At 35.9% G+C, this 23,237-nt stretch overlaps 1 protein-coding gene across 1 annotated transcript; it reads left to right on the top strand.

Annotated features, from left to right (window-relative positions):
* The first annotated feature begins 258 nt into the window (after nt 1–258).
* tbca (tubulin cofactor a) lies at nt 259–15,186 on the top strand. Its single transcript, XM_053479170.1, has 4 exons — nt 259–426; nt 12,251–12,356; nt 13,799–13,885; nt 14,918–15,186. The coding sequence occupies exons 1-4, from the start codon at nt 374–376 to the stop codon at nt 14,996–14,998; spliced, it is 327 nt and encodes a 108-aa protein (XP_053335145.1). The 5' UTR covers nt 259–373; the 3' UTR covers nt 14,999–15,186.
* Nucleotides 15,187–23,237: the final 8,051 nt, after the last annotated feature.

Consider the following 23,237-nt stretch of genomic DNA (forward strand, 5'->3'; position numbering starts at 1 on the left):
AAACACCTACCACTGAGCCACCAATGGCCATATACTTGTGCACATAACAAATAAAGCACTACGAGGGGAAATGACCTGGAAAATATATAGTAACCTGATTAAGTATCTAAACCAAACTGATTTAATAGATATAATTTAATATAGTTTTTTTTCTTTTGTTTCTGCCAATCTGATGTTCCACACTCCAGTCCAACAGTTGGCGGTAATGCATCTATAGGCTGGCTGAGAGTAGGTAAAATCCTCACAGAAGAAGGTTGGATCTACGCATGCGCAGTTGCATTTTTAGAAGCCTTGGCAAGCTTTTATTTGGAGTGCATTTTCATTTGCTTATTTAGGAGTGTTTTCTTACTACCCTTCTCAAATCACAGTCATTATGTCGGATCCAAGAATACGCCAGATAAAAATAAAGACTGGAGTTGTAAAACGGTAAGTGTACATAAGAGCAATGTTTGGAATATTATTTTTGTTAGCACTAATGCTAGCTCTCGAGAGCTGACGTTAGGTCGCGGCTACACAACGGGACCTGGGAAGGATGAGTGGGCAGGGGGGCAGATAGTAACCGTGATAACGTTCGGCCGCACTAGCTAGCTAACACGCTCTAGTTTTCAGGCTGATTTTGTTTACTTATCATATTTCATATGATCCGCAAAAAGTGACGTTGTGTTTTTTTGTTACTAGCATGCTAAGCCTAAATGCACACTAACAGACGTAACAATAAGAGGACTTGAGAGAATATGAGAGCTCGATAAGGACCTTCAGTAAGGGCTTTCAGTTTAAGTTGAAGAACAGCTGAGTCATTATCAGCCTCTTATGGGGATTTTCCGAAACTGAGCTGAACTGGCCAGCATGCTCATAATCTCAGATGACGTCCAACTTTTAAGATGGCTTTGGCACTGTGAATACTTACAATTACAACGTACTAGTCTAGAGTCAAAATCCTGTTTATTCTCTGGATACATTTAGCACCAATATACAATATACACCACATTGTCATTAGCACATTTGGGCATTGCCCAAAGCCCAGCCACTGCAGTGCAGTGCCGGTCCCATAAAATGGTAGGGTTGCTCCTGCCATTTTCACTCCAGAACTTTATTCATACAGTCTATTAGAGGAGAAGATTATGCATATGCTTATTTTCTTTTGTTTTTATTTTATGTACTATAAAATGTATGTATTGGTAAACCAAAATTTCTAAAAAAAAAAGAAAAAAAGAATTTAATGAAGGGTGGGTGTTTTTTCTTTCTGAAAAGTGCTGAAAAGTACATTGTCAAATATTCTTACGTTATATTTGTCCTAATGTAGATGCCAATGTATGTTCATCTGATCCACACAACTTGTCACAGGTTTTTACTTATCCTTCCTGACTTAACCCTCGCATTTTATCCAACGTTGGGACCAGCACCGCATCCAGTGGTTGAGGTTTGGGAGTGGGAATTAATCCCGGGCCTTCCGCATGATGTTTACGTAGCATAATCCATTTACTGAGGGAAGATAATTAAGTTACTGGGTGATATATACACTAAAAACTGCTGGGTTAAAAAAAACAACCCAACCTTAACCCAGCCACTAAATCACTATTGGACAGAACACATGCTGGGTTGGTTTGACCCAAATGCTGGGTTTAACCATTTAACTCAGAATTCTGGTTTGTTCATTTGACCCAACCAGTGGGTAACATTAACACTCTTGCTGGGTTGTCACATACCATTTTATTTATTTATTTATTTTTCCAAAAAAAAGACCCAAAATGTACACAACTTCACATAATGTAGATTGTCGCAGAATAAGAAAATGTGAATAATTCAATCTTGACGAAAATGTCAGACAGAACCATATAATCCCAAGGTGACAATTTTTTAAATATAACTATAAATAAATCTAAAATGAACACTCTGTAAAAAAAATAAAACCAATAGACCCCTGTAACTCTGACTTGAATTATATATATTTTTTGTATTTAAAACAATGTTTAAACACTTTTTATATAGAGGTTTTTAATACAAATCTTATAATGCCCACATGACATCAAACATTCCCCATAGTTAAAATATTATCAGTTATTTAACTATTACTAATTTATTTTCTTTAAAATGACATTAAGAACAAAAACAATAAAACTTATTAAACAAAATATTGTTGTTTAAATGTAGGCTGAAAAAATTGTTGTCCTCAAAAATTTAACAAGTCCATCAATCTGATCTACAGTATGCTGAAGAAACTCCCAGGTGGAAAGACACTGCTCAGTGTAGTTACATAAAAGACAAAAAAACCCTTTAAAACAAACATCAACAGCTTCCACTAAAGAGTCTGTCTCAATAGCATTGACTCCAACTTGTCTGTCAGGTCTCCTTATTTCATCCCCATGGCATAAAACGTGGAACAATGCTCCAGTCATCTTCATATTTTGCAGATATCATTCACATCATGTTGGTCCCACCTGTGGATTATACACCATCACTTAGTCTTGCAATATAACTGACATTTAAGTCCAGCATTTTTGTTAGACGTACAGCTCCATGTGGATTTAATGCAAAACGTGTTTTCTCTTGTAAATACACAAAAGTACATAATGTGAACATGAATTTAGTGTATATTTCTGACTAATTTACCTCACAATTTACTGTGTGAGGGATAACAAGATACGGCGCTCTGTCTGGATTTAATAAAGAACATTCACCCCTTTTCAAATTCTAGATGAATACAATATTTAAGTGATGAATTTACAACCTATAATCAATATTTATTTCATAAGTATGCAAATATAGCTCATTTTCAACTATGACGTAATGATGATGCATTTTTTAAATAATAAAAAACAGAATGAGGGAAAAAAACCATTAACCCCACACTCCCATGTCAAAGCATTTAATTTGAACTATAAAATATGGTTGCCCCTACCACAACTTCCTAAAGAATAAGTAAAAATTCACATTAAGTTATTATACAATACTGAGTGCTCTGACCATGATCCAGTCAGAAGTGAAGAATTCAGAAAGTTCTTCAAAGTGTAAACCAACTGCTGGGTCAAAATAACACAACCAGGTTTTTTTCTTTTTTTCCCAAAATGATCCTGGATTAGACAGAAACAGAAGACATAATAAAACTGTTATTAAACATACCCCAATCGCTTCTTCTGACAACTATAAAATATGCCACTGACTTCCCGCGAACAACTTTAATGAAGATTTCTAGTAATTTACTTTTTATTTGTTTGCTACAAACACACTTTTCTCATAAAATACAGTATAGTCGGCTATTGGCACAAAATATAAAAACATGAACTTCCCACACCCCCATATCAAAGTGCCACTTAAAAGGTGGAAAAGTGAATGAACATAGGAATGAGCTTGGTCCTACCTCAAACATTTAAAATTTAAGTTAAAAAATCATATAAACCTACCATAAAATATTTTTAGCTTTAACTGGCATGCCCCCCACTTCAAAAGTAAAGAATCCAGAAAGGTTGTCATGCCGTTTCTCAATTCCAAAAACGCAAAGAATGGACTTGACTTGGAAGTAGGCTCTCGAGGGTTTGAGAACATTGGGTATATTGCAAACGCACAGTACAGGATGCATCACACAGGTGCTATGTATTATAACATATTCGTATTCTACCAAAGATTGCCGGTTAGAAATACCCAAAATAAAATAAATCTGCTGTTTTACCCACTAGAGACTCTGTGTTTAAAGTACCCGAAATAACCCAGAATTTTGACCCAGCATAACAACCCAATGTGTTTACAGAAACCACCCAGCTTTTTTTTTTTTTACAGTGTACAAACATTTTGGGCCTCTAGCCTAGGATTTTGGATATTTTATCTTTAATTATTTAACATTTTGAACTGGAACAAGTCAGTCAAAAGTTTGGGCACACCTTTTGGTTTTATTTGTATTGTTTTTAACATTGTGTATTAATTTTAAACACATTGAAATTATGACAGAACAAATATAGAATTCTATAGTCAACTAAATGTTGAGTTGACATAACTTAAATGTTTAATACCAAATAAATTAACCTTGAGTAATTAAATGTAGCCTATTCCTTGTAACATAAATTTACCCACTTAAAAACCAAGGGCAGCATTTAAACAATAATTTAGAATGCAAAAGTTAAACATTTTACTTTAGCCAAATGTTTACTGAGCATGTTTTACTGTATCTGTTTATCAGCCATAACTGTTATTTCTAAATAACCTTAGCAAATAATTTACTCCTACTACACAGGATGCCAATGTGTTGAATAGTTTAGGGAAAATCATAAATTAGGCATCAAAAGATAAAGCAATACAGACATTTTCACACATTATTAGAACATATCGACAGTTGCATTAAAACCTTAATAAGAATGAACCAATTTAATTGGTTTACCCAGCACCACCTGGTTTGTGTTTGTAATGTCTATGTCTTTATCAGATAATGTCTTTATTCTTCTCTAGAAGTTTTGACAGTCTGTTGAAGAGGGACGAAATTTTTTTAAATTACATATAACAATTCTTTTTTGCGGCAATTCATGTACCTAAAAACTTTTATATTGACTCGACACATTTTTCAAATCGTAATAACAGAACTGCAGTACAATTTGAATCAGCACCTAGATCTTCCCTTCCCTTACTATTTGAGGTCAAAATATGTGTGTGATTTTTCTTTTGAGCATGTACAGTTGTCAGTAAATCCCCATCACTATAGCAGAACAAACAAATACAAGAGCAGTAGCATGAGCAGAAATTGACATGTAATTAATTGATTGCAGATGGTATCGGTCTCTTGAACAGGTTAAAACATTATAATAAAAAATATAGGTAATAATGAACATATACCTGAGTGAGCTGCGTCTTTGTGTGGGGAATAACTGCAAACACATGAGATGATAGATTAAAGCCACAAGGTGACAAAAAAAGAAAAAAATGTAGGTTCTTTCCTACTGTAAATAAATAAATAATACTTTATATTGTGATAGTTGTATGCATTGGGCCACTGGATTATTATAAATGAGTCCTACTTTCCCACACCACCCCACTTCTTCGCTTCCTCCACTGGCCTCCTTTACCTATCCACATCAGCCGAGCACCCACTTATCACATTCCGCACTTCACCACGTTTTCTCTGATCCTACAACACTGCCTGGATGGTCCCACTATCTCTTAGGAATTAAGGAAAACGTGCATCTAGACAGTTTTTTTTTCGTTCTGGCACTTAGGTGGTGGAATGAACTTCCTCTAGATGTCTGTACAGCAGAGTCACTGGCAATCTTTAAGCAAACCTTGAACCCTTTAACAACCTTAAATAAATTACTCCTACCACACAGGATGCCAGTGTGTGGAAAAGTTTGGAGGATTATAAAGAAACCTGTAGGTTTATTAGGAAACGGCATTTCCTAATGTTTTTCCACCTCCAATGCCTCTAAAATTTCAAAACCCAACTTGAGAACTAGTGTGTGTTGAACAGTTGTAAGCAGGTGTGTGGTTGTAAGCGTGTGTAATGAGTGGGTTTTGAGACTAAGGCCTTGTCTACACGGGCGTTAAAATCAAGTGTTTTTCTGGTTTTTGCAGCGTCCGGTGAGTGCGGATCAAGTGTCGAGGGTTTTCTAGATACATATTCTATGATGCATAGGAATCAATGAGAGTGTTCGCACGGGCTTCGGTGACGTGCGTTTGTCCGCCTCCTTTTTTTTACGGCGTCAAAAAACGTTGCATGCAGCTTTTTCTTGCCATTCAAATCCCAACGAATGCAAAGAAAACGCTTCTAGTGCGTTTTCGCGTTCATTTTACGCTTTGGAGAACCGGATATATCCTATGATCCTACATGCTATACATGGGGAAATGCGGGGGAAAAAAGCAAAATTACTTTGATTTCATATCATACCTTACTCAGTTCCCAACACTGCCTCCACACGTTAACACACAAATTATAATTTGGGCTGCAAACTGGCATTAGACAGAGCCAAACGAACGCCAGTGTAGAAGTCAATCGAGCACCACTACAAAAAGCAACATAAACATCTGGGACGTTCAGAGCGCGTTCATTTATCCAAAAATGAATGCCTTTGTAAACAAGGCCTAATTCACTTAGTATTGCACTGAGTTGAATTGAATTGAACTTGCAGAGTTTGGAGAAAACTGCTCATCTGAGGCATTTTAACACGTAGGACTTTTGATAGTCACAGCATAAAAATGCATCTATTTTGCACCACTAGGAAGCTTGTGGCTCCAAAACAGAATTGCTTATATTTGAGGCTGATCGTTCATAACCAATTAAGCTGTAAAACAACCGGTTCTGGTCACTGGCTAATAAACGAATCCATCTCTATTATAAATGTAAAAAAAAAAAAAAAATCTCTTATTTTTGATTCTGTGTCACATTAGTACACAGACCAAGCACAGAGAGAGCATGCAAACTCCACACACAGACCCCAAGGTAGGACCTAAATCTAAAGGTGCAATGCCACAGTGCTAAGGGTTAGGGTTAAGTTAAGCCCTTATTTTTCGCTTGTACATTTAAATACTTATTTTCACATATCCCAGCATAGAAATTTGGGGTCAGGGCACATAGTCAGTCATGGAACGGCACCCCTGGACAGGCAGGGTTAAGGACCTTACTCAAGGACCAAACAGTGGCAGTGACTTTCTGCCAACCTTCTGCTCAGTAACTCTGAGCCATAACCCTTTAGGTTAACACTGCCCCTAATTAAGGCATCAAAGGATGAATAAAGAAATATGGAAAGTTTCACACATGATTAAAACGTTGTGATAATTACATTAAAACCTTAATAAGAATGAACCAATTCAATTTGGAAAATTGCCCAGCATCACCTGGTTTGTGCTTGTAATATCCTCCCTGTCTGCATCTTCAGATAATGTCTTTCTTTTTCTCTGTAGTGTTGTTGATAAAATGAGAACAGTCCACCAATTAATTCATTTCAGTTTTATTTATATAGCGCTTTAAATAGTTGTCATTGTTGCAAAGCAGCTTCACGGAATCAACAAAAATTAATGATTAAGAATGCTGCTTTAGAAAGGTATGGCATGCTGTAACAGCTTGGAGTGTGTGGGTTTTATTTGCCAAGATTTTACTGCAAGGCCAAACTTTTTATATAGAAAAATCTTTATTCTCAAAGCATGTACTTCATAGGGCACTGCGTGACTTGATGTGTGATATAAATAATTAACACTGAGGATGCTATTCATGTAACTTCCCATTAGGAAAACCATGGATATAAAGCCTATATTAAAACTTTTACCATGGTAAACAAATCTGCCTAATAGCCAATGAAGTTATACTAAAACATGGCCAAATCACTATCCAAGTAAAACAGCATACTTACATTACATTTTACAATGAATTTGCAATGTTAAGTAATGTCCTTCATTAGATTTAACAGAAATATTGCCAAATAAATACACCAAACAGCCATAATGTTAACATCATCTGCCTAATATTGTGAAGGTTTCACTTGTCACAACAACAGCTCTAACCAGTCAAGGAATGGACTCTCTAAGACCTTTAAAGGTGTGCTGTGGTACCAAGCACTAAATGTTTAAGTTCTGTAAGCAGTGAGGTGAGGTCTTGTTTGTCCAGCACATCCCATAGATGCTTAGTCTGATTGAGACCTGGGGAATCTACAGACCAGGTCAAACACTTTAAACCTTTTGTCGTATTTCCCAAATTATTACTGAACCTTTTTTTTCCCAGTGTGCCTAAATACGGCACAGCCATTTTGTGATACCTTCGCTTTGAAATGACACAACTTGGTTTGCAACAATGTTAAAGTGGTACAAGCTGAGGTAAAATTCACGTGGATTCCAGGTTTCCCAGTAGGATGCCTAAAGCATCAACCAAGTCGTGTGTTTATTTATTTATTTATTTATTTATTTATTTATTTATTTATTTATTTAGTGTGTTTCTGTGTGTGTATTGTACTGTTGCAATCCAGCTGCTCACTTTTGGGTCTAGCTCAGTAGACAGAGCTTAATAAAATGACAAATGCAATTTGCTTTTTGTCTGCAGGCACTGGCACTTCAAAACTACAGTATTAAAGGCAATGGAATGTGTGTCGCCTCTGATTCCTTTTTTCCCTTGATTTTCCAGTACGAAGCGTTTTCTATTACAGCGCAGCAAAATTGCATTGGCAGCGCCATCTTAAAGAAGTTGAGCTTCAGCTTTAGAAATTAACATTAGCACGACACATCCATTAGCTTGTCCTTCAGCTTTACTGGAATAATTTAGCACCTTTGCCTTAAAATAAAAAAAACCCTTAATCATCCCTTTATTTCTCACATACTGTTTTCCTCTTCAACCACAGTGCCGACTGCCTGTGCCCCAATGTATTGGACTGTTTACTTAAAGAAAACTGGGTTTTTGTTTACTGAACTGGCCCTTTCATTTAGATGTGTTTTGGTTCCTGTTTAAAAATTGTCTCAGCAGGAACGAATTGTTTGTGAGTATTAAAACGATCAGCATTGTTGTGTGTTGATTGATATTGCATTCATTCTTACACAATGTGCTACATGGGCTGTTACAAAATTGTGACGGTGTCTGGACCATATACTCTACTGATATATTATATGACTTTATGTTAAATATTAAAGATTTAATCTTTAATATTTACCATAGTCATATAATACATCAGTAGAGTATATGGTCCAGACACTGTCACAATTTTGTAACAAAAATACTAAATTTAAAATATTAAGGTTGAATAATCTGGTGTAATTCCATGTAAGAGAAGCCACTTTTAATAATAATTTGTAGAAGAGAACCTCATAGACCACAACACATGAATAAAAACAGCAACGCCACATCAGTCCAGACAAGTGGTATCATTGGACAGATGGAAAAAAGCCCATTACCTGCAATCATTATCAATAGTGACATTTTTAAACACTTACGTCCATTGCCTTCTGCAGTTTATTTGCCGAATTTAGTTCATTTGGCTAAAATTGATGAATAATTAAAATTTATCAGTGTTCCTAATGCCTGTTTTCAGTAACAATCAAGTAAAATTGGTCCATTTGCCACCTGACACAGTCTAAATGCGCGTGTGAGTGTGGGTGTGTATATATAGAGTATTTTGGATGCTTTTTGCCCGGATTCTTGGATAATTAGAAACTAATAGGTCCAAAAATTAAACAACTGACCTTTACATTTGCATCAATAAAACAATGTTAAATGCACATTTAAAATGTATGTAAAAAGATGTTGAATACAAAGTAGCTAAGAAAGCTCAGAAGAGAGCCATGAAGTCTATTTTCTTATTATTTAATGTCGATTATATGGGAGCTAAAACCAATAAAATAGCCCATGCTTGACTAAAGAGCAAACATTTTTAGCCTTGGGTAGAGCTGGGAACCGCTCTTTATTTCTCTTTTCATTATTACATGAATCACCACACAAAAAAATCCCTAGTCAGGTTGTCAATGTGAGCATTTATGTGATAATTTAAGCAATGTTCTACTGATAAACATTGGGTCTTGTCATTAATGTGGATGCTACTACAACGCGAATGGCATACACCACCTAACTTGTACAGTACAAGTACACATTTTTATGAAAAGGGTATTCCATGATGTCAGTGGCTTCTTTTAGCAGGATAATGTGCTCTAAAAATGGTTCAAGAATGGTTTGATGAAAACGAGAAGTTTGAGGTGTTCACTTGGCCTCCAAATTTTCCAGATCTCAGTCCAATCAAGCATCTGTGGAATGTGCTGGAAAAATTAGTCTGATCCATGAAGGCCCCACCTTACAACCAAGCTGCTAATGGCTTGGTGCCAGATACTACAGCATACCTTCAGAAGTCCAGAATCTGCTGGTGTTGGTCCACTCAATTTTATCAAGTGCAAGGTCAACCTTGCACCATAAGTAAACATAATTTTTTGAAGTTGAACATTTCTTTATTAAAAATAATATAATACATGTAATATTGTTGCACTTTTTGAATTTGACATATTAAAATTATCTGCCTAATATTGTGTAGATCCACTTCTACCACCAAAACAACCCTGAAGTTTTGAGACCTTTGAAGGTGTCCTGTGGTATCTGATTGCAAGATGTTAACATCAGATCCTTAAGTATTTAAGTTGCCAGATGAGGCTTCTGTAGTCGTCCAGCATTCCACAGATGTTCAACTGAGATTTAGGGAATTTGGAGGCTAACACTTATAACCAGAGTCCGAAATTACCTGTTTGAAGTGTTTGAAGAGAAAATTGATTTTACAGATCATTTGGTGATCATTTTCAAAATGCATAATCCTTTTGATAAAATTTTATCATTACCAAACCACCATTACTCACAAAACTTTGTTTGCTTCCACTCACTTTACCAAAACAAATACTTAAAAACATAATTACACAAATATTTTGGTGTACAAGCATGTACGCACCATATGGCAGATACTCGCCAAACAGTAAATCTACCTACATTTGCCATATCATGTTCCTCAAACCATTTCTGAGCATTCATGTAGCATGGCAGAACGCATATTGCTGCTTAAAGAGACAATTGCCTTTAGAGAATAGTGTTTCAATGAAGGGATTTCCTTGGTCTGCAACAATTTTATGTAGGTGCTACATGTCAAAGTAACATCCACATAAATGCCAGGACCCAAGGTTTCTCAGCATGTCAGTGCCTCTGCCGGCTTGCCTTCTTCCTACAGTGCATCTCTTTCCCAGGAAGTTAACACACACCCACTCAAAGTAAAAAAAAGAGAGAGATTTATCTGACTTAAATTTATCTACCTTTTTCAATTGCTCCATTGTAAGATCTTTTGGTGGGCACTGGGTTCACCACAATCACTCTGACTGGTTTGCAACTACACAGCTCCCTATGCAACAAGCTGTGATGTATGTTCATACACTTTTCTGTCTATGGGCTAGTCTTTGGTCTTTACGCACATTAGTGAGATTTGGGCACAAAATTTCATCTGTCATTGTGTAATTTGACGATTTCTTTTGTTGAAAATGTAATTGATTTAAAGTAAAGTTTTGGATTATACTGTACCACTTATACTTATTTGTGCCAAAGTGGTATGCGGATCGGATGGTCTACCTTGGCAACCACTTGACGGGAGCAGCAAGTTATTACTGATGTATAACCATTATTAGAAATCTTGGACGTTCATTTATAATTTGGGGACTACCTTTTAGAGTTAAGTATCGTTGTTAATGACTGGTTCTTTTGATGTTCGGGACGTAGCACCGTTTAAATGTGCTCTCTTTGCTGAGAATAAACGGAGATCTTCAGACATCATGCCTGCATGTGTGTTTTTCTCTCCCGGTCAATCGGGCCTGGACCAGTAAGCGCATCAAGGTGCGGTGGACACAACAAGAAATAACTCTTATTCTCTTAGCTTTAAACTTAGCTTGGATACAATTCTTCATTTAAACCCCTCAGTTATAAAGTCAGTTATCTGGCTACCAATGAATGCATAAAAGTGTGCATATTACCAAAACATGAGCAAAATACAGTAGGTCATGCTGTCTGGTGTGGAAGGTGATCCTGTGTGGCTTGAGTAACACTTGTGAATCGGGAATGACATCATTGTGACCTCACTTAAAATTTGTTCAACTGCCTTGTGACCTAGCATAAGCAACACTTCAAATAAAGATTATGGGGGTGGCTTTGTGTATCTTAAGGAGGAACTATGTGATAGCCTTCACTCTTTCTGCTCAGTTGCTGTCTTGTGTTAAAGGCTAACTTGTAGGTCAGATTTGGTAAATGATCAGTCTGAGAGATATACTGATAAAGATGCCTTGCTGTTATTAAGCACTCCCTAAGGAAAAGGTAGTCTTTTGAGAACTGACCAGTACTTTTGATCCAAGCATGTTAATGTTTTTCAATATCACATTGGGCCCCTTGGGCCATCACCAATCATCACCATGTCATGTGAATATCGCTTCTCTATTTGAGCCTGTTGAAATGAAAACACATCTATGTTTATATATATATATATATATATATATATATATATATATATATATATTCAGCCCACTTCTGAATTTTATTTAGTTTAAGCATGCCTAAGGGAACTATTGTTGCAGCTTCTGGGCATTAATCGATCATCTTCAACAGAAGCTGGTACCTCATAAAACAACCTGTTTGAATCCAATTGGCAGACGCAAATGTGTGCACTACATGTTGGGCTCATGTGGTGGATAGAATTCTCTCTAGCAACCCCTGGTTTAAATATGTAGCCTCTCATTTCGATTGAGTTGTTGCAGTCCATGGTGTCTCCTATACTTTTTTTTTGTTCTGCAGGCTGGCTAAGGAAGAGGTATTGTACATTAAGGAAGCAAAACAGCAGGAGGAGAAAATTGAGCGCCTGAAAGCTGAAGCAGGGGATGAATATCTTATCAAAAAACAGGTAAAAATGTAAAAAAAAAAAAAAAAAAAAAACACAGCAGAAAATTAGTAAGGAACTTGTTAAAGTGGAGCACATATGGGTGTGGTTTGTTAGCCAGTAATTTACCTGGTTCAACAGCAAGAGTCACAAAGGTCAGCTGTTCTGGAAAGAACAATACCGTCATAAACAGTGGCTCTCATAAAGACTATTTCTGGAAAGCAAAACTAAAACTTACCTGTGCTGCAGAGGAGAAGTAAATTTAGAGTTGCCAGCCTCAAAATCACCAATCAAAAGCACCTCAGATTAGAGCTATTATGAAGGTTTTACAGATCATAAGTAGCAGTCACATCTTAATATAATATCTGAATAACAACTGTTCAAAGGAGATTATTGCATATTTCAGGTGTTACAATGTAGATAGAAATAAAAATCAGGAAAGACCATGGAGTTTGAAGGTGTGAATGAAGGAAAAAACATGGAATTAATATGTGGGTTTTTGGAAAGTTTCACAGTTGCACCGATCAGTCATTACAATAAAACCACTAAAAGGTGATGAGAAAAACTTGATTATCTGATTATGATCGCACCCTTCACAGAGTGGGGTATTTTATGAAGCAAGTGAGCAGCCAGTTTTTGAAGTTGATGTGTAGGCAGCAGAAATAAGTTACATGGACCAAATTGACGTGATGGTTAGCCACCTGGGTCAGAACATCTTCAAAGAGTCATGTGTTTGTGATATGCAATGTTTAGTACCTACCAAATGTAGACCAAGGAACTGTCTAGAAGGTCATGGGGCACCCACTCCTTAATGTGAATAGCGAGTAAAAGTTAGTCCATGTTGTCTGATCATACAGATGAGCTACTATAGCACAAGCTACTGATAATGTTAATGATGTTTCTGATAGAATTCTTTCATAACACACAGTGCATCAGAGCAAAGAAAATTATGCTAAAACATAATTTTTAATTCCTCAGTAAGAGAAAGAATGTGTGTATACACATTGATCAACTATTACACTGATGGTTGAAGTAAATGACCTTGATTATTTTTTGCGGAAATGAAAATTGCTAAAAGCGCTATACAAATAAAATAAATTGAATTGAAAATTATTTCGTAACAATGGCACCTTACAGAAATGGGCTGTATTAGCCAGCAAGAGAAAATTTTGTCCCTTAAGTTGGTGTTGGAAGCAAAATAAAAAAGGGCACTCGTTATAATGTATATAATGACACATACTTAAGGAGAAAGGAGAAAAAATTCTGGCTTTGGGCACATTACAAATGGAACACGCATGCGCAAACGTGCACACGTGCATACACACTTGTTAGAATTCCCCATCATGTGTTTCTTTACCGTTTCTGGTTGTTGTGTAATAAAGAGCGATGTAAAGAGGCTACAGAAAAAAAGCTTTTCTTTGATATGTATGTCTTGATAATAACCAAGATTTCTGCATGTGTAACAGATGGAGGTGTTGCAGGAGTCAAAAATGATGATTCCAGACTGTCACCGGCGCTTAGCCATGGCTCATGCTGATCTGCAGCAGATGTTGGTAAGCATGAATTAAACACCCTTTTCTCTTCGATGACCAAATCAGTCACCCTTGTGAGGTTAATATTACAGAAAAGTAATTGTAAAATGCATTTTTAGTCAAACTGTGTGTACGCATGTGATGGGTTGAAGTTACATACATTTGACTTGTGACTATTTTAAATAAATTAAAAACCCTATAGGTTTGGTCATAATGGTTGTACCATTTGCTACACATCTGTAGTAATCTGGCCCACAATACTGTATTTTAGTGCCCTGTGGAGTCCAAATGTAAAAAGTCATCCCTATTTACTGTATGAACCTCTTAACTAATTGGACAATTGATGCAGTGCCATGTGTAGAATGGTTTTCTTTGGTTTCTTTTGTTCAACATAGGTTTTTTTCTTTGGTAATTCCTGGCTTTACTCATGTTGGGTTTTGTTAAGGTTAAATGGCATAAACGCCCACAAATATTTGTTTTAATATTTGTTTCAGTAAGCACTGCTTCAGTGTTGCTCAGACATTTATAACCCATCACCTAAAAGTAAGATTAATTATTGTCATACCAACACAGGGCTTTTAATTAATTTAGTGTAATTTGAGGTATAACATGGCAATGCATAATACCAAAGTGCACGAAATAAAAGGTAAATAAAAAACATTTGGGTTAATTTTATTTTAGGTAGGCCTTTTCAGATTCCACTATTAATGAAAAAGTACTATAAAGATAAAAATTAATTAATTAAGTAGCAGATTTGTGGCAAGTAATATTGCAATTCCTTTTTTCCTGCTGTCAGCCAGCACATCAGGTAAGGTGGAGTTCAGAATAGGTGTTTCTGTTTAAAACATATCAGCAGATCAGTTGTCATGAAAATTCCTGTCATGAAAGACGTTATTTTGGGAGACTCAGGAAAAGAACAAGATATTTAGAAATTTAGATGAAGAAGGTAAAGGATTGGGGCTGCAGGTATTAAACTAGGCAGTCGCAATCTTTTTAAGATACTATACAATGTGAATTCAGTGTTGATTTGTCTGGCATTTCTTTGTTTTTCAGGAAGTTGAGTTGGATCTGGAAAATTCAGAAGAATATAAGGAGGCCAGAAGTGTTTTAGACTCTGTCAAACTGGAGGCATGATGTAAACCGATGTGCAGCAAATGTCCATTCCATTAGTCAGGACTTCTAAAAAACATTGATGCATAAGTCTCGTCATTGTCTCTCTTGTTTTGTATTTATAAAAAAAAAAAAAAAACTATGAATATCGTGCCTCTGCATTGTCTGTTGATTATTCAAATTCACAAATTAAATAAAACATTCTTACTGTGTTTTTTTATTTGTAGCTTGTTCTTTTACACACTGATAATCTTAGTTGCTAAAAAGCACAATTTCTTCCTGACTTCTTAGGCAAGTAACATGAACTGATGATTTCACTTTGATTTTATACAGCATTTCTATTCTTACAGCGTCTGTAAGGAAAGGGAAAACTCCATACAGTAGCATTAAATTGTACCCTCCCACTGCTATAATTTGTGAAAAATATTTAAATTCCTGGAATGTTTTATAATTGTGTACTGGGTAGTTTTTAGTGCTGCAAAATGTGCAATGCGATCTTGACCTCGAAACAGTTTTTGAATATTCTTTCTGTACTCATCCTCAACTACTTTGTTCCCCTGACTTTTAGCTCAATCATTTTTGGTAAAAATCAAACACACTCCCTGATATCACAGTATACAAACTTGTGTCTTTGTAAACTTAAGGACTAAAAAAGAGCTGTTGTCAGCGTTTTGCCCAATGCCTTAAGGGCCCAATACTCATTATTATTAATATCAAACATTGTGGTATAGTGCAGTGCCCTGTTTTTACTTTTTTTTTTTACATTTGTCACACTATGGCCCTATGTGAAAGATTAATTTCCCCCTTGCTAAATAAAGAATGAACTGTGATTAACCATATTTTTCGGAAAGTTGATTTGTGGCACACCCACACTTTTGAACTGAGAAATCATTTAAATAAAACTTGTCTGATAAAGTGAATCATTTTTAAACATTACAAAAAGCCATATGATTTAAAGAAATTTAAGAACAGAGGAGAAACAATGTAACTGCAATGTATCAGCCAGCAAATAGTTACAAAGCCATTTCTAAGGCCTTGGGACTCCAGCGAGAGCCATTATCCACATATGGGAAAAATGTGGAATAGTTACCCCAAGAGCACAACGATGACTGATGCAGGAGATCATAAAAGAACGCAGAGCAACATCTAAAGAACTACAAGCCTCACTTTCCTCAATTAGGGTCAGTTTTCATGATTTAACAAGAGACTGCAAAAATGGCATTCATGAAAGAGTTCCAAGGTGAAAGCCACTGCTGAAGAAAAAGATAACAAAGGTTCATCTCACATTTGTCCAAAACATTTTTTGACTACCCCAAAACGTGACCTCAAGCGCAGCATTACAAAGATCTAAAACACATTAGCAATTTCACCTTTAAATGGCTCAAAAATAAATAAAGGTTTTGGAGTGACCAAGTCAAGTCTGGACTAAAATCCTGTGGCATGACCTTTAACAAGCCATTTATACTGAAAACTCTCCAATGTGGCTGAATTAAATCAGCAAAGGAGAGGGGGCAAAAATTCCTCCACATTGACATGAAAGACTCATTGACAGTTATCGCAAAAGCTTGTTTGCAGTTGTTGCTTGTTGTGAAAATACTTTTCATGGCACTGTATAAGTTATTGAGCAACCTAAGTAGTTTATTTGTTTTGCTATTAAAAGTTCCTTGCTCATGTAATAATATCACCATCTTATGCAGATACAATTTGAGAACTTTGGTTAAGGTTCACATTAAACATCTCAAAATATGATTCTAGTGACATTGTTACATGGTTGTGGATGCCACGGGCTACTTTGAGTAGTTTACAAGTGGCTGACCTCGCATTGTTACTCACAACAGTCTCATGAGCCACTTTCTGCAGAATGTGTAGTGTATAAACATCCAGTGAATGGTAGTTGTGTGGGTGGAAATGTCTTGTTGAAGAGAGAGGTCAGAACGGAATGGTCAGACTGTTCTAAAGTGGGAATAAAGCTACTCTGACTTAACATAAAATAACCATGAAAAATGAACCATGGTCAGGAACAGAAATCTTAAGTGCATAAATCCACGGACGCAATTTACCTTGTGTCATCAATTCAGTGTAATGTTTTCTTGGAACACTTATACCTAATAAGGAATAAGTGGCCTTCTAATATCAATTAAGCATTGTGTGAATCTCACAAGCCTGCCTGAATATTACTGCTAGCCATTTACATCTATTTGGGCGACAATTTAGGCATTTTATAATGGCTACTTTTAGCATGATTTGGAATGTGGTAAAACACATTTGCAGCATGAATGAGCAGATGATAATTCTGCACCAATTATGTGATGCAATCATGTAGACACAGAGCAAAAAAGCAACTAAGGAGCACACAAGGGGTCAAACCTTGAGGTAGATGAGCTATAGTAACTATAAGAACAACATGGGTTCCACTCCTACAACCTAAGAACAGAAATATGTGACTACAGTGTCCACATGCTTGACAAAACTGGTGAAGTTGCAAGTTAGACAAATATTGTCTCGTCTACTTTCCAATAAAATGAAGATGTAAAAGGAGTAAAAGGTACATTTTTTCACACCTTATTTGTAGATAAAAATGTTTACTAAAAAGTTTATCATACATTTCCCAAGTGAAATAATTTGCTTAAACCTGAATCTAATGCTTTTGGTACCCTTCAACAAGCTTATCATATTACTTTGCAAATATATTTTTAATATTTTTATTTTAGAAACTGCAGCTTTTAGAATCCTGGCCTTGACCCTGCTGATATGGCCAATTACCGACCAATTTCAAATCTTCTGCTACTCACAAAAATACTTGAAAAAGTTGTTGCTGTTCAACTACAGTCGTATTTGTCATCTCATAATCTGTATGAATGTTTTTAATCCGGTTTTCGCTCTCACCACAGTACTGAGACAGCACTTCTTACGGTTGTCAACGACCTTCTTATGGCCTTTGATGCTGGCTCTGTTGGCATTTTAATTCTAAATTCTAATTCTAATTCTTTCTAGCATTTGATACTATCTCTCACAGTATTCTCATTTCACGATTCTCTGCTCTTGGTATTTCTGGAACTGCCTTAGCTTGGTTCAATTCTTATCTGTCTGACCGTCAACACTATATTGCTATCCGCCAGGCTAAATCCTCTACCACTTCTGTTTTGTAATGGTGTTCCTCAGGGTTCTGTTTTTGGCCCACTACTGTTCATCACGTTGTACATGTTTCCTTTAGGTAAAATCATCCGCCATCATTGTTTTAATTTCCACCGTTATGCAGACGACACTCAATTTTATATCAGTTTTTGACACTACCATCCCTTTCCCACTAACTCCATTTCAGCTTGCATAAATGTTTGGATGACCAGTAAACTTCTCAAGCTCAATACTTATAAAACAGATGTTCTACTTGTTGGTTCACCCAAAAACGCTGCTTCTTTTTGTACTGATACTGTTAATATTTCCGGGACCTTGGTTAGACAGTCCACCACCGTAAAAATCTGGGTATAATTTTTTACTTATATCTTTTCTTTCTACCTCACATTTTGTCACTTACTAAATCTACCTCCTATCATCTCCGCAATATAGCTCGTCTACTGCCCTTCTTAGACATCAAGGATGCTGAGACACTGGTTCACACTTTCATTACTTTGTCTACCAAATACAACATTAAATTAGCTCCAATACATTCAGAACTCTGCTGCCAGGGCCTCACTTATTCAAAGAAATCCTCACACATTACTCCCATCCTTCACAGACTTCATTGGCTACCCGTTTGTTCCCGCATTTAATACAAGATTCTCTTCATCACCTTCAAAGCACTGAATGGTCTCCCCCCCCCCCCCCATATATTTCTGATATATTCTGTTTTTGTTGTTTTTCAGATTTCTCTTCCATTGTATAAATATTTTTGTTATTGTAAAGCGACCTTATTTTATTAAATAAAAATATATAAAATATATAAAAAGATACAAACTATATAATGCATCTTTGTCAAGTTTTATATTGTTATTATATAACTTTATATATTGTTCATATTATATATATTGTTCAACTTTATATATTGCTATGCCAACTCCAATACTTGCACTTGCCTGTCTGTTTGTGACAGTTAGATAGATAGATAGATTAGATAATTGTCCTTCTACTCAATTGCAGTCAAGTTATGTATACAATGTAAGTTGTAATGTTTTTATGATTTTAGGATCCTTCTGTATTTCTAGATAATCCTCTTTAATCATGATGCCTTCTATTTTTGTGCACCAGTCTCTTTTCTAGAAAAAAAACCCCTGCACAGCATGATACTGCCGTTCCATGATTTACAGTGGTATGGTGTTCATCAGATGAAAACTTCAACTATTTTAATCCACCCATAGAGCTGATGAGTTTGCTTTAACATTTTATGGGTTTTATTATAATTACTATAAATAGCTCTTCAGTAGCTTTTCAATGACACCGCTGTGATCTACGATGTTCATAAGAAGAGACAGAACAAGTCATGCATTTTAGTTAAACTCTACTTCCAACTAAAATTATGCCAGAGGTGCTGCTCCCGAGCTTATTATGTATTAGTCACTCAAGAGTTCTCAGGACATGGCCTGTGTTTATTAAATCATTCAAAATAACTTTTTGACTTCAAATCAGATGTTGTAAAAAAGAGTAATAGTATGGTAAGTAATGGTAAGAAGTGCTCTCATACCAATAGACATGTGTGCTATTGGTATGTTTTTTTACTTTTGTTGTCACAATTCATATATAACTACAGGTAGTGTAATTGACAGGAGTTAAAGAAGATTTTATCTTTTACTAGTACCATGTAGACAAAATTTAAAGAGAATAAACCTTGGAAGTGGTGAATAGTCCTGTAGATCTTGTAGACTTTTCTTTGTATTTCCACTTACTCTACTTTAGAATATCAGCTAACGTTCATGTTTCTAGTGTTTAATTCTCTTTGTTTTTAATTAAGGGATAAATAACAATGGTGTGGTCCTCTTTCCCACTAACAAGTGGATTTCTTGTGGCCACACAGCTGTTTAATCCCAATCCTGAGTTCGCATCACAATGTGTGCATATGAAAATGTTCTCACTTTCACTACTAAACGGAAGTTTCTAGCTATTTTTTAGCTATTTTTGACTGTTTTTTTCTGTTTTTTATTTTTATTTTTTACCATGTAACTTTACCAGGTTGTTAAGTGATCCAATGGAGCAATATCAGGGCTATGGGGAAGATGCTTAGATGTTTTAAAACCTCAAAATTACGTTTTTGCAGAATGCAGGATTGCATATTATTATGAAGCTTTGTTATACAGACTCATAGATAGTACTGTGAAGAAGTATTTGCCTTCCTGATTTTTCTTTCTTATTTGTCACACAAAAATGATTTCGATCATCAATCAAATTGTAATATTACACAAATATAACCACATTTTTGGAAAGTTAACCTAAATTTCACTTGCCACATTCAGGCACAAATCTTGCCACAACCTACAGAAATTTAAGAACAAATGAGAAACCAGGTAATTGAAATGTATCAGTTTAGAAAGGGTTACCAAGTCATTTCTAAGGCTTTGGGACTCCAGTGAACCATGGTGAAAGCTATTATTCACAAATAGAGAAAACTTGAAACACTAGTAAATGTTACCACTCCAAGAGTACAACGACAACTCACTCAGAAGCTCATAAAATAACCCAATGTTCAGGCTTCAACAATAACAAAGGGACAAAATGGCATATATGGGAGAGTTTCAAGGTCAAAGCGACTGCTGATCAAAAAGAAAAAAAGGCTTATCTCATGTTTGCCAAAAACATCTTAATTAGCCCCAGACTTCGGGGGAAATATTAGGTCGACTGACAAAAATTTAACTTTTTGGAAAGGGTGCATCCTGTTACATCTGCCATAAAAATGCAATTCATAAAAAGAACATCATACCACCAGTCAAACACAGTGCTTTGTAACTTTAGGATCTGAATGACTTGCCATCATTTACGTGACTTGCCATGAATTCTGTGCTCTACTAAAAAATCCTGAAGAAAAATGTCCAGCCATCAGTTTGTGGCCTTAAGTTTAAGCGCACTTGGGTTATGCAGCAAGTAAATGATCTGCAAATTAAGGTTTTGTAGTGGCCTAGTCAAAGTCCAGACTTAAATCCAATTGTGATTCTGTGGCATGATCTGAAACATGCCTAAACCCTCCATTGAGGCTAAATAAAAAAATTCTGCATAGAAAGTTGGGGGGGGGGGGGGGTTGCTGCCAAGGGTGACACAACCAGTTATTAGGTTTTGGGGCAATTACTTTTACAATTAGGGCCAGGCAAGTTTGTACAGTTGTTTTCCCTTAATAAATAAATGCAGCTTACATTTATTGTAAATCATGGTTTATCTTTATGAAATGTATTGCACTGAAATTATTGCACTGAAAAAAAGGAGGCAGAAATATAAATGTATTAATTTTTATGTTATTGACCTTTTTTTTTGAACAGTAGTAGGTGCTAATTCAACTTATATTTTCAGGTGCTAAAGTACAGTAAAGGGTGGCACGGTTGCATAGTGCTTAGCACTGTGGTCCCCAGGGTTGAGGGTTCGTTTCCTGCCTCGGGTCTGTGTGTGTGGTGTTTGCATGTTTTTTCTTGTGCTTGGTGTGTTTGCTCCAGGTACTCTGATTCCCTCACACAGTCCAAAGACTTAGGCAGATTAGGTTAAATGGAGTTCGCAAATTCTATACACACTTCAGGAGAAAACAATATATATATAAACATATATTAATACTGAATATATAGCTATACGTTAGATTGATATGCATGATAACATGATAATATTATTAATATAATAATAATAATAATAAAAATAATAATACTGTCAAAGGTCGCACATGCTTTTGTCTCCGAGCTCCGAGAGCGCTTTAAGTTGAATTTTGACAGGAGGTGGAGACAGTGGCTGATGTCTTGGCTCCTTTAATCGGTCACTATAAATGTCCACAATCTCCTTCCTCTGACCGTTTGTTTGGCGGTAGAATCGTCAACAAAATGGAAAAGTAGACAATACTTTCATATTTCATATTTTATTTGTGCGCAAACGTGGTCTTCAGAAAGTTACATAGTGTATAAAGTTAGTGTATAAAGGCTAAGACCAGTAAACGGTAAAATAGTATTTTTACGTAACAAGTAACATCTGCATGCAAACTGCAGAAGTATTCGATGGTTTTGAAAAATCTTGTAGTTTTTAAATCAGTATTCAACATGTTTTTGTGGAGTCAACAGGAAAAAGAGAACATTCACAAAACACGAGCCACCATTCTGAGTTCGTCATAGCCATAATGGTTTTAAGAGGGAGGTTAGAAAAATATAGTCACCTCCAACCAATCATCATGAAAACTGTTCACTTAAAAACTTATCTTAAGACTAACTTTCCAACAGGTATATTCGTACATACCATGTTGCTTTTTGATTCAGCATTATTATTAGCTTATCAGCAAAACAAACAAAAAAAAACCTGGAACTGATGGCAACCTGACTAAGTTGCGCAGTGCGTTGTGTTAAAAGACTGTTAAGATTATTGAACACAGGTGGCACTATTGCACCAATTTATTGAATTGTTGAGCCAATTTGCAGATTGAACCCTGATGACTGGCCCCTGGTGGTTGTATTTATTATTACTTTAACAACATAATAATACCAACAACGACGACGACGACAACAACAACAACAACAACAACAACAACAATAATAATAATAATAATAATAATAATAATACAATTAGCCTTAGATTTTTTTCGCTCTATAATGTGTTGGGACAGAGACTTTTAAACACAAAAACACTAAAGAGGTTCAATTTATATACATCATCAGCCATTTGGGGCCTCTAGTGTGTCCAGATTGTTTAACTGCCTTACAAGTAGGTTACATTTGTTGTTTAGTGAAAATAAACTGAGCTTCAATATCATACACTAAACAAGTAAATTATTAGTAAAGCAATATATCAGTTAAGTCGAAGTGCTGTGGGTGAGCTATGTAGGCTTACTTTGGCATGTCTGGGGTTCGTGAATAGAAAATCCAGAGGAATAATATGTCACCTGGAGAGAAAAATGAAATTAATATTGGCCATAAGTCATAAACATTGGTCAGAAGTCTTGCATCCGTTTCTTTCCTGCAAGAGTAAAATTATAGTAGATAGAGAGAGAGAGAGAGAGAGAGAGAGAGAGAGGAAGAGAGAGAGAGAGAGAGATGAAGTCCTGTTAATGATGCGAATCATTAACAGGGCTTCCTCTCTCTCTCTCTCTTAGCTACAT

This window comes from Clarias gariepinus, chromosome 19 (genome assembly GCF_024256425.1).
Source record: "Clarias gariepinus isolate MV-2021 ecotype Netherlands chromosome 19, CGAR_prim_01v2, whole genome shotgun sequence".
In the NCBI taxonomy this organism is placed as follows: Eukaryota; Metazoa; Chordata; class Actinopteri; order Siluriformes; family Clariidae; genus Clarias; species Clarias gariepinus.

Bases quoted from the DNA above. Each gene is read 5' to 3' on its own strand.
- tbca (XM_053479170.1), top strand. From the start codon at position 374: ATGTCGGATCCAAGAATACGCCAGATAAAAATAAAGACTGGAGTTGTA. The intron at 427-12,250 runs GTAAGTGTACAT...TTTGTTCTGCAG, and splicing joins AAGACTGGAGTTGTAAAACG to GCTGGCTAAGGAAGAGGTAT. The intron at 12,357-13,798 runs GTAAAAATGTAA...CATGTGTAACAG, and splicing joins AATATCTTATCAAAAAACAG to ATGGAGGTGTTGCAGGAGTC.